The 12074-nt window shown below is 49.6% G+C and overlaps 1 protein-coding gene across 9 annotated transcripts in view; it reads left to right on the top strand.

Moving 5' to 3' along the window:
• The first annotated feature begins 21 nt into the window (after positions 1-21).
• CD44 (CD44 molecule (Indian blood group)) overlaps positions 22-12074 on the top strand; it is an 88688-nt gene continuing 76635 nt past the window's right edge. For 4 of the 9 annotated variants that reach the window (XM_010831852.1, XM_010831850.1, XM_010831851.1 and 1 more), the window contains exon 1: positions 24-223. In XM_010831852.1, coding sequence (XP_010830154.1) covers positions 157-223 — 67 coding nt within the window. In that variant the 5' untranslated portion in view covers positions 24-156. Of the gene's footprint in view, positions 224-12074 lie in introns of all 9 variants that reach the window. The other 5 variants (XM_010831847.1, XM_010831849.1, XM_010831848.1 and 2 more) reach the window with 3 other exon arrangements.

The raw sequence follows: 12074 nt of genomic DNA on the forward strand, positions 1-12074 counted from the left end.
AAAACGCCACCCACCTGCCGAGGCGCCCTTATTGCCAGCCGGACCCCAGCCTCCGACAGGTTCGGGCGCCCTGCTTGCCCCGTGCTCCGCCGGCCCCCGCCCAGCGCCCGGCCCCTCCGGCTCCACTCCGCTCGCTCGGTCGGTCGCTCCGACGCCATGGACACGTTTTGGTGGCGCGCAGCCTGGGGACTCTGCCTCGTGCAGCTGAGCCTGGCGCAGATCGGTGAGTGCCCGCCCGGACGGGAGGGAGTGGCCCGGACCCAGCCGTGCGGGCTCCGTTGGCCCTGGGGGGTCGGGGTCAAATGGGCGGTGAGCGGCTGGGATTTGGCGAAGGAGGACCGGGCGAGGATTTGCGCTAAGCTCTTGGAGAGCCTGTCGGTGGGAAGCACCGTTTTGTGGAACGGCGAAGAGAAAGAGCGCAGAAAAGTTGGCGCTGTTTGGGCAGCAGGCTGTTGGCGCGCGGTTTGGGGTGGGGTGGTTGGAGCCGGTGGAGCACAAGGCAGAAAGGAGCTGTACTCCTGGGTGCGCGCAGCCTGTGTCTGGACTCCTGTGCCCAAGGGCGCTTGAAGCCAGGCTGCGCAGGGCAGGGACAGGGGCTGGGGTAGGGACAGGGGTGTTGGCGAGGTGGCCATAGAGGTGGGCACTGTTGCCATGTGTGAGGGTTGGTGGCAACAAGCTTCCCAGAAGGGGGTCCCGCGTTCCTGTGGCTCTCCCTTTTCACCTAGGTTCTAAAGCTCTTACAGTTGGCTCCAGTCACGAACAATTTTAACGCTTGTGGGAACTTGAACCTTCTCTGTGGCAAGGTTCTGGGTCGCCACGAGGTGCCAGCCTGGGGCAGGGAGTGTGAGTAGGATAGGCAGTGACTCGGCCAGCTGCTCCATCCTGGCAACCTCCTGCAGGCTGCCAATCAGTTAGGGGAAATCCAGACAGTCATGTGGCTCCCAATGGGTGCCTGGCAGCCTCGGAGCAGGACAGGGAAGCAGTCTCCTGGGTGGCATCAGGGATCCCGGAGCCGGTATCCCATCCCCACAGGGTCGGTGCCTCTCAGGGGCTGTCGAGGGGGTGGCTGCGTGTGAGGTATTCTGGCAAGGCTGAACTCCCAGCATTCCTTTTCTTTGTCTTTATATGTACAGATAATTACATGGCTGATTTGCTTATCGCTAGCAAAATTAATTTTTCTTTTAAGAAGTGCCAGATGGGTCATTAAGACAGCTCAACCTATGGTTAATTCTACTCAGCAAGTGTTTATTAAACCCAGCTCTGGGGGTACCAGGAAAGTAAGAGACACAGTCCTACCGGGATACTTTAGACTGAGGATAAGTAAGGGTCTAGGATTTAGATTCCTGAATCAGAAAAATAATAATTAATAATAATAATTAACAGTAATCACAATGGCAGCACCAGCCACCATTTACTATACATTTGGGCTGGGCCAGGCACTGTGCTAAATTCTTTACATGCGTTATCTCGTTTTACCCTCAACGATGGCCCACTGAGAAGTGTCCTTTCGTTAGCCCTGTTTTGCAGGAGGGCAACAAACCGAAGCTCAGAGAGGTTAAGTGACTTGTCTGTGTTCACACAGTCAGAAGACTGCTGGTTCTGTGAACCAAGCTTCTTTGCCTGTTGCTTAGTTAGCACTGGTTAAGCGGCATGTATGACATGGACAAACCCAGAAAGGATTTTGTGGAAGGAGGTGGTGGACCAGAGGCTTTAGAGGAGGCTTTCAAAGGGGAACTGGAGCTCCAAGGATCTCTTGAAAGGCAGAAAGACTTGGGATGGGAGAGAGGAGGGAAAGATTTCAGGGAGAGCTGTGAGCCTGGCCTCAGGGAAGAGGAACCAGGCTGGTGTCTCCCTCTCTCTCTCTCTCTCTCTCTCTCTCTCTCGCCTATAGGGAAGTCCATTTATATGTTACCTCCCTGGGGCATCTTCTGCTTTGCTTCTGAGGATTCTGACTCCTGACTCCTTCCATCCTGTAGCCCAAATTCTTCTAAAGGGCCCCATCCCCCGATATTTGGTACTGTCCTGACCCTTGAAGTTCCTGCCTTCCCCCTAGATGGGCAGGCTTACTCCTGCTCTGGGTTTCCGTGGTCCCTTTGGGCAGCGTCATTTGGAGGAAGCGCAAAAAAATGCCAGTAGCAATAGCTGTCTGGGCCCAGGCTTTCATGCGCTTATCAAGCTATTTGGAAGGAACTGAGGCTTGGAAAGGAGATGTGACTTAACAGTGGGCTCGGGCTGGGCCAGCAGAGAGAGGAAGGACAAAGAGGAGGCGGGGAGACTCTTCTGGTGCCCCACCAGCAAAGGCGATGGGCTCCGGAGGACAATGTGGACATTTCGGCAAGTGGCAAGGATTTGGGGAGGAAGAAGGGGTTTGATCTTCATACTGAAAAGCAAGAAGTAGAGACATGGCCAAATACAGTTAAGCAGCATTGGACCCAAACTCTAAGTTGGAGAACAGATATGTTGAACCAGGTTTCACACATGGAAGGAAGAAAGTAGCCCTGGGTAAAGAGCAGTGAAGTGAGCCTTCTGTACCTGTCTGCCTCCTGTCCTCTGTGGGTGAGAGGTCCTTGCTAGAGAATTGTGCCCCTGGTGTTTAGAAAGAGGGGTGCAGCTAAGAGCTCTGGGGCTTTGGGGCTGGCTGGCACCGCTCTGATCCCTCTGAGCATTAGAGACCCCTCTTTCTGGGAGTTAAACTTTTGGCTGTGTTTTCCTGGGTGAAGCAGCAACAAAGCCAACCTCCATTACCCCTGAGGTTGGTTAGCATCAGTTAATTCAGTTGCTCCCCAAATACACAATGGACATCTTCCTTCCTGCAAAGGCACAGTGCCAAGTAGGTGTGTTTGAGTCTTGCAGCCAGTAGAAAAAGTTTCCGTTCTTTTTCCAGTTTGGCCCACGCAATTTGGAGAGGCTGCTGGGCAGTGTGAAATTCTTAGTTTATGACAGATCCCTTTCCACTCATTCAAGAAATATTTCTTGACTCACTATTGTAGACTCAGAGATGGGGACTCCAAGAATCATTTAGAAAAACCCTTTCTTTTTCCCAAGGAGGAAACAGATCCCCCAAAGAGAGAAAGGTGACTTCCCCTCTCTCAGGCTGAGTGTTAGCACAGGACACTTTCCAAACCTCAGGTCTCTGAAATACCTTAATCCTCCAGGTCTGAGCCCCACCCCTACTACTTACAGTGGGTGGGGAATGTGTGGTCTACAGAGGTAGCAACACACCTTAAATTGCTGTCTTTAAACGCTCAATACAATTTTATATTTTCCTCGACAATATATCCAGTTTGAGTTTAATGTAAGAATAAAGATGATAAATTTCTTTTTATCGAGCCTCTGAACTGTCCAGTGTCTCCTGGAGTGTTGCTGGATCCCTCTCAGTTAGCAGCATCCCAGCTTGAAAAGCCTGACACTCGGTTCCTCTACGAAGTAGGGACCTAAATCTGCAGGAAATACCATTTACTGAGCACTGACCCTGGTGGTTCAGTGGTAAAGAATCCGCCAGCAAGGCAGGAGACGCAGGAGATGTGGGTTCAATCTCTGGCTCAGAAAGATCCCCTGGAGGGGGAAATGGCAACCCACTCCAGTATTGTTGCCTGGAAAATCCCATGGACAGAGGAGCCTGGAGGGCTTCACAGTTCATGGGGTCACAAAGAGTCGGACGCAACTGAGCACACACGCACACAACTTCATACGAGGCATTCAGCCATGGGCTTTGAACAGGTTATCCAATATAAGCTTCGCAACAGCCCTGTGTATGTTTAGCAATCTTTTCATTCCATTTTCCAGATAAAGAAGTTGAGAGGCTCAGGGAGATGGAATGACTTGCCCGAGGACACACAGCTAGTATGAGTGATGGAGTTGGGGTCCTCTGTTGTCCCACATCCTCTGTGTTAGCCTCCAGCGCCTGTGTTCCTTTGATTCGGTATTTCCCTCTGGAGGACTCTGGAAATTGTGTGAGGCCAGCAAACATGAAGCCTGGGATGAGTGACTTTCCTCTTCCCCGGCAGGCTGAGAACTCTTGGCTGCCCTGCTCTGCCCTGGCCTGTCTCTCTCCAGTCCTGGCCACAGCTGTCGAGAGATGCCAACCTAGCTATTTGTTACTAAAATAAGTCAATTCCCTTATCAGAGTCCAGCTGCCCTTCTAGACATGCTCTCATTTGCAGGCTTGGAAAAAAGGGAGAGGCTGTTCCTTGTCTAAGAGACAAGTCAGGGCAAGGCTTTCTGCCTGGAAACAAAAAAAAGGGTGGGGGGGCTTGCAGAGGCTCTGACCCTGCAAGCATTCTAGGTGCAATGGCCCAGGAAGCCCCCTTGTTACATGCTCAGTGGAAACCCTCAGCGGTTAGCAGCTTGTGTGTGCCCCAGTGAGGGGGAGTGTCGAGGACCCCGGTGATGGGCTGATACGGTTCTCTAGAAAAGGCAAGGATCTTGAACGGAACATCGGTGTTGGGTGTGAGGTGACACGTGGCCACTCAAGTGAGATTTCAGCTTGGCCTTGAGTGTCAGACGGTTCCAGGTGAAGAGGAGGTTGTGGGAGGGAAGCGGGCCCCCCCCGGCCACCCATCCTGGCTGGGATGGGGGCTGAGTTACCGGCCACCCTTGTCTTGCCCTCCATTTTAGTTGGAAGTGGGTCTTGTGAAAGAATGAACTGAAGCAGGTGCAAATCCCGCCAGACCAAGTGGAGTTCTCAAAGGGGATCTTTTCTGCTTCAGAGAGAATGTCTGAGGGGTTGCACAGCCAGATGCTGATGACTCAATTTCTTTGTGTCTTTGCTTCAGTGGGAAACACACCAGTGTTCTCTAGACTCGCCAGGGGAGGCTGATGCCTCCAACCTTAAATTGGAACGCCACTCTTAATCCCTTAGCAAGTTGATATTTTTCTTAAAAAGTGTGCTCCCTCAAAGCTGCCCAGCAAGGATTTGGGAAGCCAGCCCGATCTGCCAGAGTGTTTTCTTAAGTGTGTGGTTGTGGGATCTGGCTTGGCATGGACACAGCGGTTGGGAACTCTGGATTTTCCAGGAGGGTCAGGATTTCAAACATGCATATATTCTACCAGTTGAAGTCCAATGTATATTTTGACTTAATATAGATTTTTTTTCTACAAAGAACTGCATGACTTTGTGTGATTAGAAGTCAGAAACTTGCATGGATTTTCGCATAAGTGAAAATCAAATCTCCACAGCTCATGAATCAGCCTAATTAAATTACTATCCAATTAAATTGCTATCTGGTTCAGAAAATTTATACTTTGGAGAGGAACATTTGTGCCCCTCTGCTCTCTCTTTCTTGATCATCCCAATATGTGAAGCCCCAAGAAAAATGACATACTGGGTTTTTGCTTGCTAGGTGTGGACATATACATGGTGGGTGTGTCCATAGGTGTGTAAGTATCTGAACGCATGTGTCTACCCATAATGTGGTATTGCTGGTCAGTCGTTAAGTTTGTATAAGGTGTCTTGGGAGAGCAGGACTGTATCCAAGAACCTTAAGGTTCTACATGGGAACACCTTACCAAGGAGTGACAGCCTGCCCAACTAGGACCACAAGACTGACAGCCTTGCTGAGCTAAGGCACAGCCAGGAGGCCTGGGGGACTCAGTGATGGGGAAGAAGAGGGGGCTGTGTGCACAAGAGAAGATTTGAGCATCTGAAGAAGCGGTAATAAGCCCAGGCCGTGTGTATTTCTGTTGTCCTGCCATTCATTTACCCACTCTTGAGCAAGTTCATTAACTGGGCAATATATCCAGCAAAAGCTCACACACTTGCTGCCCATTTGGTGCACCAAGCAGTCTTGAGAACTCATGGTCTACAGGGCACAGTCCTCGCTCTCAAGTAGCTTGTGGTCGAGTGGACGGTTTCCTGGATAGCAGCTGATGGTGCATCTCTGGTATATTCACACTCTAGATTCTGAAAGTGCACGCCTGCCACCGCCACCACCCCGCCCCCTGGCCAGGTGTGACAGCCTATATAGCCTCCAGACATGGCCAAACGGGGGGGTGGTGATAAAGTCACCCCCAGCTGAGAATCCCTGGCGTCACTGAATGGTGGCCAACCTCGTCTCTGACAAGGAGATATCTGGTCTCCATAGGTCCCCAGTTAATTAGCCTAAAAACTGCACAGGGAAATTAAGATCAATAAGCATATTTATTTTCTGGGGCCAAGAGGTGCTCATGACTTTCACACTTCTCATTGGCGGAAAACCCCAGACCAGATAGATCTTCTCTTATCTCTCTTCTGCAGTGTTGTGGGGGGCCCCCCTGACATCAGGGATGGAATCGCATTCATTTTTGTAGTCTCAGAACCCAGTCCTGGCCCATATTTGTTATCTGTTACTGTGGAACTGAAATGAATATTTAGAATATAGAAATTACTACATCCAGATATATGAAGACATGCTGCACAGTCTACCTAAGATGCAGAGGCCTCTATCTGTACATGATAGTGGTGATGGGGACTGCCTCCAGGACAAGGCTGAGATGAGCGCTTGGCTGGACAGTGGCCCACCACAGGACTCGTTTTTGGTCTGCCCAAGTAGGGAGATCACCCATCTGTTTGCGGCTTTGGTGGCTGCTTGCCGTGACTGGGGACGTCTGTCTAAGGACAGGATGACTCACTTCTTGGGCCAAGGAGGGAGTGGGAGTTAGGCCGGATGATGACACCCAGTCCCATATTGAAACCTCAAAATAAAACACTCTTGGGCAGTGGCCCACTTGGAACGCTGGCTTATTTTGGAGATGCTAATCTGATGCTGGACTTCTTGGGTGAGAGACCCACACTCTCCCTTCCAACCCCTCCAACACTGCCCTCTTCCAATTTCTGGAAGGTGTTAGCAGCTGGCAGAGAAGTGGAAGAACTTCCCAGAAGATCCTTGCCTTCTCTGTGGGACTCCTGCAGCTACTAAAGGTCTTCAGCAAAGCCTGACGTCTGATGTGGAGGCCAACGGTGCTTTGTCTCCATGGAGCTTGCCACGTGTGACGCTGACCACAAATGGGGCAGGTCCTGCCTACCCATGGCTCATCCACCCTGTGAAACTTGGGGGCAGGATGAAGGATGAGTGTCAGGGGGGTCCAGAACCTCACAAACCCAGATCTCCCTGAGTTTGGGGGTGCATCAGCTGCCTGGGTGTGTCCTCTTGAGGCAAGAGTTTCTCCTAAGAACAAGTGTGGGCAGATAGGTCCCAGGTGGGTGGGGAAGGGCTGAGTCACCAAGGAGGTGATTTGCAAAACCTAGGTCCCCAAAATCTTTCCCGAGTCTTCAGTTTTTGAGAGTGAATGTTAAGTGCAAAATTCTAGGGAGAGAGAGAATTCACAGAGACCAGTAATTTTGAGACTTTGCCATGGTGTCATGGTGAGTCTCCTTGAGCTGTGCCTGAAAGTTCATCTTTCTAACCCTCAACCTTTCTGGAGAGTTAGAGCTCTTGTACATTTCGTGTTTGTTTCTTTGCAGTCAGTTGTATATATTGGAGATACTGTCACTACTGTTGGTAATAATAGCAAACACGGAGTCCTGACCACATGCTGACATCATCCTGTTGTTCCCTCTACTAACATGTTTAATCCATGCACTAACCTTAGGAAGGCGTGCTCGTATTATCCCTCTTTTACATATGAGAAAACAGAGGCATAGAGAATTTGAATAACTTGCCCAAGGCCATGGAGCTGGTAAGCAGTAGAGCTGGGTTTCAAGTCCAGGTGGTCTAGCTACAGAGTTCATGTCCTTGCTGACCACATTGCTCTGCCTTCCTTAGTATATCAAGACATCAGGGTGTCCAGAAACCCAAACAGTGATACCTGCTAGTATGCTTACTGGTTGTCTTCATACCTGCTAGTACACTGCTGGGCAGGATCATAACATCCACAGAGCTGGATTTGCTCTCCGTTTATGTGCATGATGTCAGAGGAGGGGGCTGGAGCTGCAAATATGAAGGAGAAAGAAGTTGTCATGGAAACGTCTTCCCATTCCTACTCTGTGTGGCTCATTCATTCCAGTTCCTGGATAGAAGGTCTGCTTACTTCCATATGGGATGTGGAGTGGGGGAAGTTGAGGAAGGAGTAGGATTCAGGGGGTGGTGAACCGAGTCATTTGTTCAGTATCACTTCATACTTGTTCCCTGGATGGTGGATGAACGCTGCTGACTGATGGCTCCATCGTCTAGGACCTTGGCTCATGACAGGATAAAGTTGGGAGAGGAGCCAGTCGAACAGCAGTGAAAACGTTTGCCCTCAGCTTAAGTGTCCTTAATGCCAGGACCTTCTCTACCAGCTCGAATTGGAGACAGAAGGATAGACTCTGAGAGCGAAGAGTGTCAGGCAGCAGGCCATGCTCACTCTGGGCACATAAAATTGGGCCAAAACTAGACATTTACTCTGCCCTTCTTCCCAGCTCCAGTGCAGACCTGTGGCTTGGCTGCTGTTTGGCCCAGCAGGTAGCCTTTGCATGGGAGAGGGCATGTAGCATTTCTTCTGGGTGCTCTCCCAGAAAGGGGGAAGCAAAGGCCCCTGAGACCTCCGACTCAGCCTGTAGGTAGGCAGCTGGGCCTTTGGCCCGGGAGCAGCGACTCCTCACAGAACCCCGTCTGTTTCAATTTCAGTACATCTTTTTGCACTTGAGTAGGTCTGCAGTGCCTTCTAGAAGAAACCACACATCAATAGTGGATCTAGGCAGCATCTTGTACTTCCTCTCTCAGAGAGAACCCACCAGGATATTAGAGTGGGGATGATAAGGCCTCTTCACAAGTGTTCACCATTATGGAACTTGAGATGCCAGGGAGAAAGGAACAATTCCATGCAGCTCAGACCTGGTCTCTTGCCTCTGGCTTGGAAGATCATTTCTATCCAGGCCCCTGGCTCCAAAAGTATCAAATGGCATAAATACTGTATGCCAGTTACGAATGTTGCCATTGTTGCATGTGTCCAGTTCATGAAACAGATTCCAACAGAGCTGAGCATCATCTTATAGTCTATAGCAGACCAGCTGACGTCACTGAGTCAGCCCCTCAGCCACCAGTGAGTTTCAGGGCCACACTTCCCTACAAGGGGAGGACAAGGGTATAGGTACCCACAAGAAAGCTGGTCACATAGACATAAAGCAGAGTTTGGAGAGACAAGTAATACTGCCATAGAAATCTCCTGCCCAGAACTTCATCTTTGTAGTGGATTCTCTGTGATAGAATTAGTTATCTTCCCAAGGTCAACCTTAGAGGTCAGACTCATCCCTCTAGACCAGCAGTCCCCAACCTTTTGGGCACCAGGAGCCAGTCTTATGGGCAGCAATTTTTCCATGGACAGGGCGGGGAGATGGTTTTAGTTTTACCCACTGCTCACCTCCTGCTGTGCAGCCTGGTTCCTAACAGGCTGCAGACCAAAACTGGTCCATGGCCCGGGGGTTGGAGACCTTTGCTCTAGACTTCCTCAAGTGACTTTTGCTTTGCCCTTTTGTCTACTAGTTGTCTCTCCCTGTGATTCATGAAAAGCCCACGAGCATATTTCTATCTAAAAAATTCAAAGGATGCTGCTGAGCTATATTATGGCCTCTGTTCTCTTTCACAGGTGAGTCTATAAGCTCCTTAGGGAAAAGCTTCTGTTTTATGTACATTATGTACAATTTTGTATCCTTGAGGTTCCCATCTGTCAGTTTCTCAGTTATAGTAGACGTTCAATAAATGCTGGACTGAATGAATGAAAGTTCTAGATTTGGCTAGCAAAGCCATCTTTATCATTTACCTTTTGTGATTTTCATACGTTCTGGCTAATGTTTTTTCATCTTTTTAAATCTTTCTGATATACAGAAACCTGTTATTTTTTTTTCTCGTGCTTCCTATACTGATCCTCACATCTCCTTGACATCATTTTACTCTGCATTCGCTCTAATTTGAGTGTGTCTTTCTTCGAGTTTGACGTATCAGGCAAACCAGGAGAAGTTTAGAGCTCACTGGGTTTTGTCCATAGACCAAGGATCTTAATTTCCTAGAGGTCTGTCTGCCTCTCAGCCCCAACACTGCCAAATCTAACCTCACGCAGAACCCAAGCCTCAAAATCATGTTCCAGTGACACTTAGAGAAAAGAGGTGGGCTTCTTGGTCACTATGTTAAAAGGCAAAAAGGGAGGAGTTCTTTCTTTCAGTGATTTAAAGACCTCTGTACTGAACCAGCTGTTCCGTGTGGTAGGATGGGAATGAGAAGGTTGGCTTTGGAGGAGGGCTGTGTGGAAGGAGGAGGGGCTGTGGAACAGGTTGATTCTCCTCCCGGCCCCATTGGAGCAGCGTGAGCCCCAGTGGCTGCACACGTTAAGCGTCTAGGACAATGTTCAGCACCCAGTGTCCGGAGCTCGGGTCTAGCACACAGAAGGTGCCTCGAGTATAGAAATGCCTGTAATTCTTCAGCACCTCTCTGTAACTGATTGACTGTGATTCAGAGCCAATCATTTTATGCCAATTTGCCTCCAATTTTCCACGTGTCAGATGAGACAGCAGGCTTCTAGTTGATCTGTGCAGTCCTTTCCCAGCCTCACATTCTGTAAGCCCACCATTCTGCAGGCCCATGAACACCTAAGCCTCATGAAAGTTAATGCAAGGAATAACACGCTATGATACAGTCCCTTCCCCGCCCCCACAACTGCCCCCCAACGCACAAAAGTGATGCCTGGTTTGTGTTCAGAGAACACAGAAGTGTTCTGTGTTCAGAGAACACAGAAGTGAATTATTAGTCCATACCAGAAACAACAAGCATATGGACCGAGTTACACTAAATGCCAGTTGGCTGGATGGACTCCTGGGCCAAGGTGCTCTGCTCAGAGGACTCCTCCAGATCCTTCTGGCCCCCTGCGGGTGAGCAGATGAAGTCTAAGCCAGAGAAGTTAGCAACAGATGTCAGTCCCACGGCTAAAACTGCCCAAAGTCAGTCCTGGGATTAGCCACAGGATCCAGATGCAATAGGGCTTCCCTTGTGGCTCAGCTGGTAAGGGACCCGCCTGCAGAAGACCTGGGTTCAGTCCCTGGGTTGGGAAGATTCCCTGGAGAAAGGAATGGCTACTTACTCCGATATTCTGGCCTGGAGAATTCCATGGACTGTATAGTCCATGGGGTCTCAAAGAATCAGACATGACTGAGCGACTTTCACTTCATTTCCAGATGCAATATTCTTTGAACAAACATTGCTTCAAGAGGCTAGAGAAGTCAACCCCTGAAGAAGAGAAAAGATTGTGTCCTTCACTCTCAAAGCTCCATGAACACATTGGATTTCTCAGCTTTCCTCAAGGGATCCCTGTAACATGTTGGTGCAAAATGAACCACAGTATTCAGCCAAAGCAGTGCTTAGAGGATGAGCTGTAGCATCCTAGGGAAAAGAACTAGGATTGCCATGGGAATCTGAAAACAAAACAAAGAAATATATATATACCAAGGTGGTACAGATAGTCTTTTGAGATGGTGAGTTGCTTCCTCTATGGAGAAACTTCCACACTCCTACTAAGATATTTATTTCTTTTCTGTGGAACCAGAGAAACTCTTCCTGCTCAATGAGGGCAGGATGTGGGGAAGGAAGTTAGAAAGACTACATTACTTAGGAGTTTGTCCAGGTGATAAGTTGGGTTTTCCTGGCGTCTTAGATGGTAAAGAATCTGCCTGCAATGCAGGAGACCCAGGTTCGATCCCTGGGTTGGGAAGATCCCCTAGAGAAGGAAATGGCAGCCCGCTCCAGTATTCTTGCATGGAGAATTCCATGGATGGAGGAGCCTGGCAGGCTACAGTCTATGGGGTCTCAGAGAGTCAGACATGACTGAGTGACTAACCCTTCACTTCAAGGTGGTAAGTCAGAGACTAAATGCTCTGTTGGGATTCTGCTCTTCTATCGGTCACTGAAAACCCTGGTCAGATCAGAGTGCATCCTGGGTGCGTCCTGTGTCATATCCATCTAGAATCCACTGACCAGAAGATGAAATACTTCTGAATGGATTCAGTTCTCCTATCATTGACATTGTTCTCAGTAATTGCTGGGTACGGTCCAGTCATCTGTATCTCCAGTCAATCCCCCAGACACTGCCTTCCAGGAGAAGTGAGAACCACATGTGGCCAGCGGAGGCTC

Source organism: Bison bison, unplaced genomic scaffold (assembly GCF_000754665.1).
Source record: "Bison bison bison isolate TAMUID 2011002044 unplaced genomic scaffold, Bison_UMD1.0 scf7180017864531, whole genome shotgun sequence".
Lineage (NCBI taxonomy): Eukaryota > Metazoa > Chordata > Mammalia > Artiodactyla > Bovidae > Bison > Bison bison.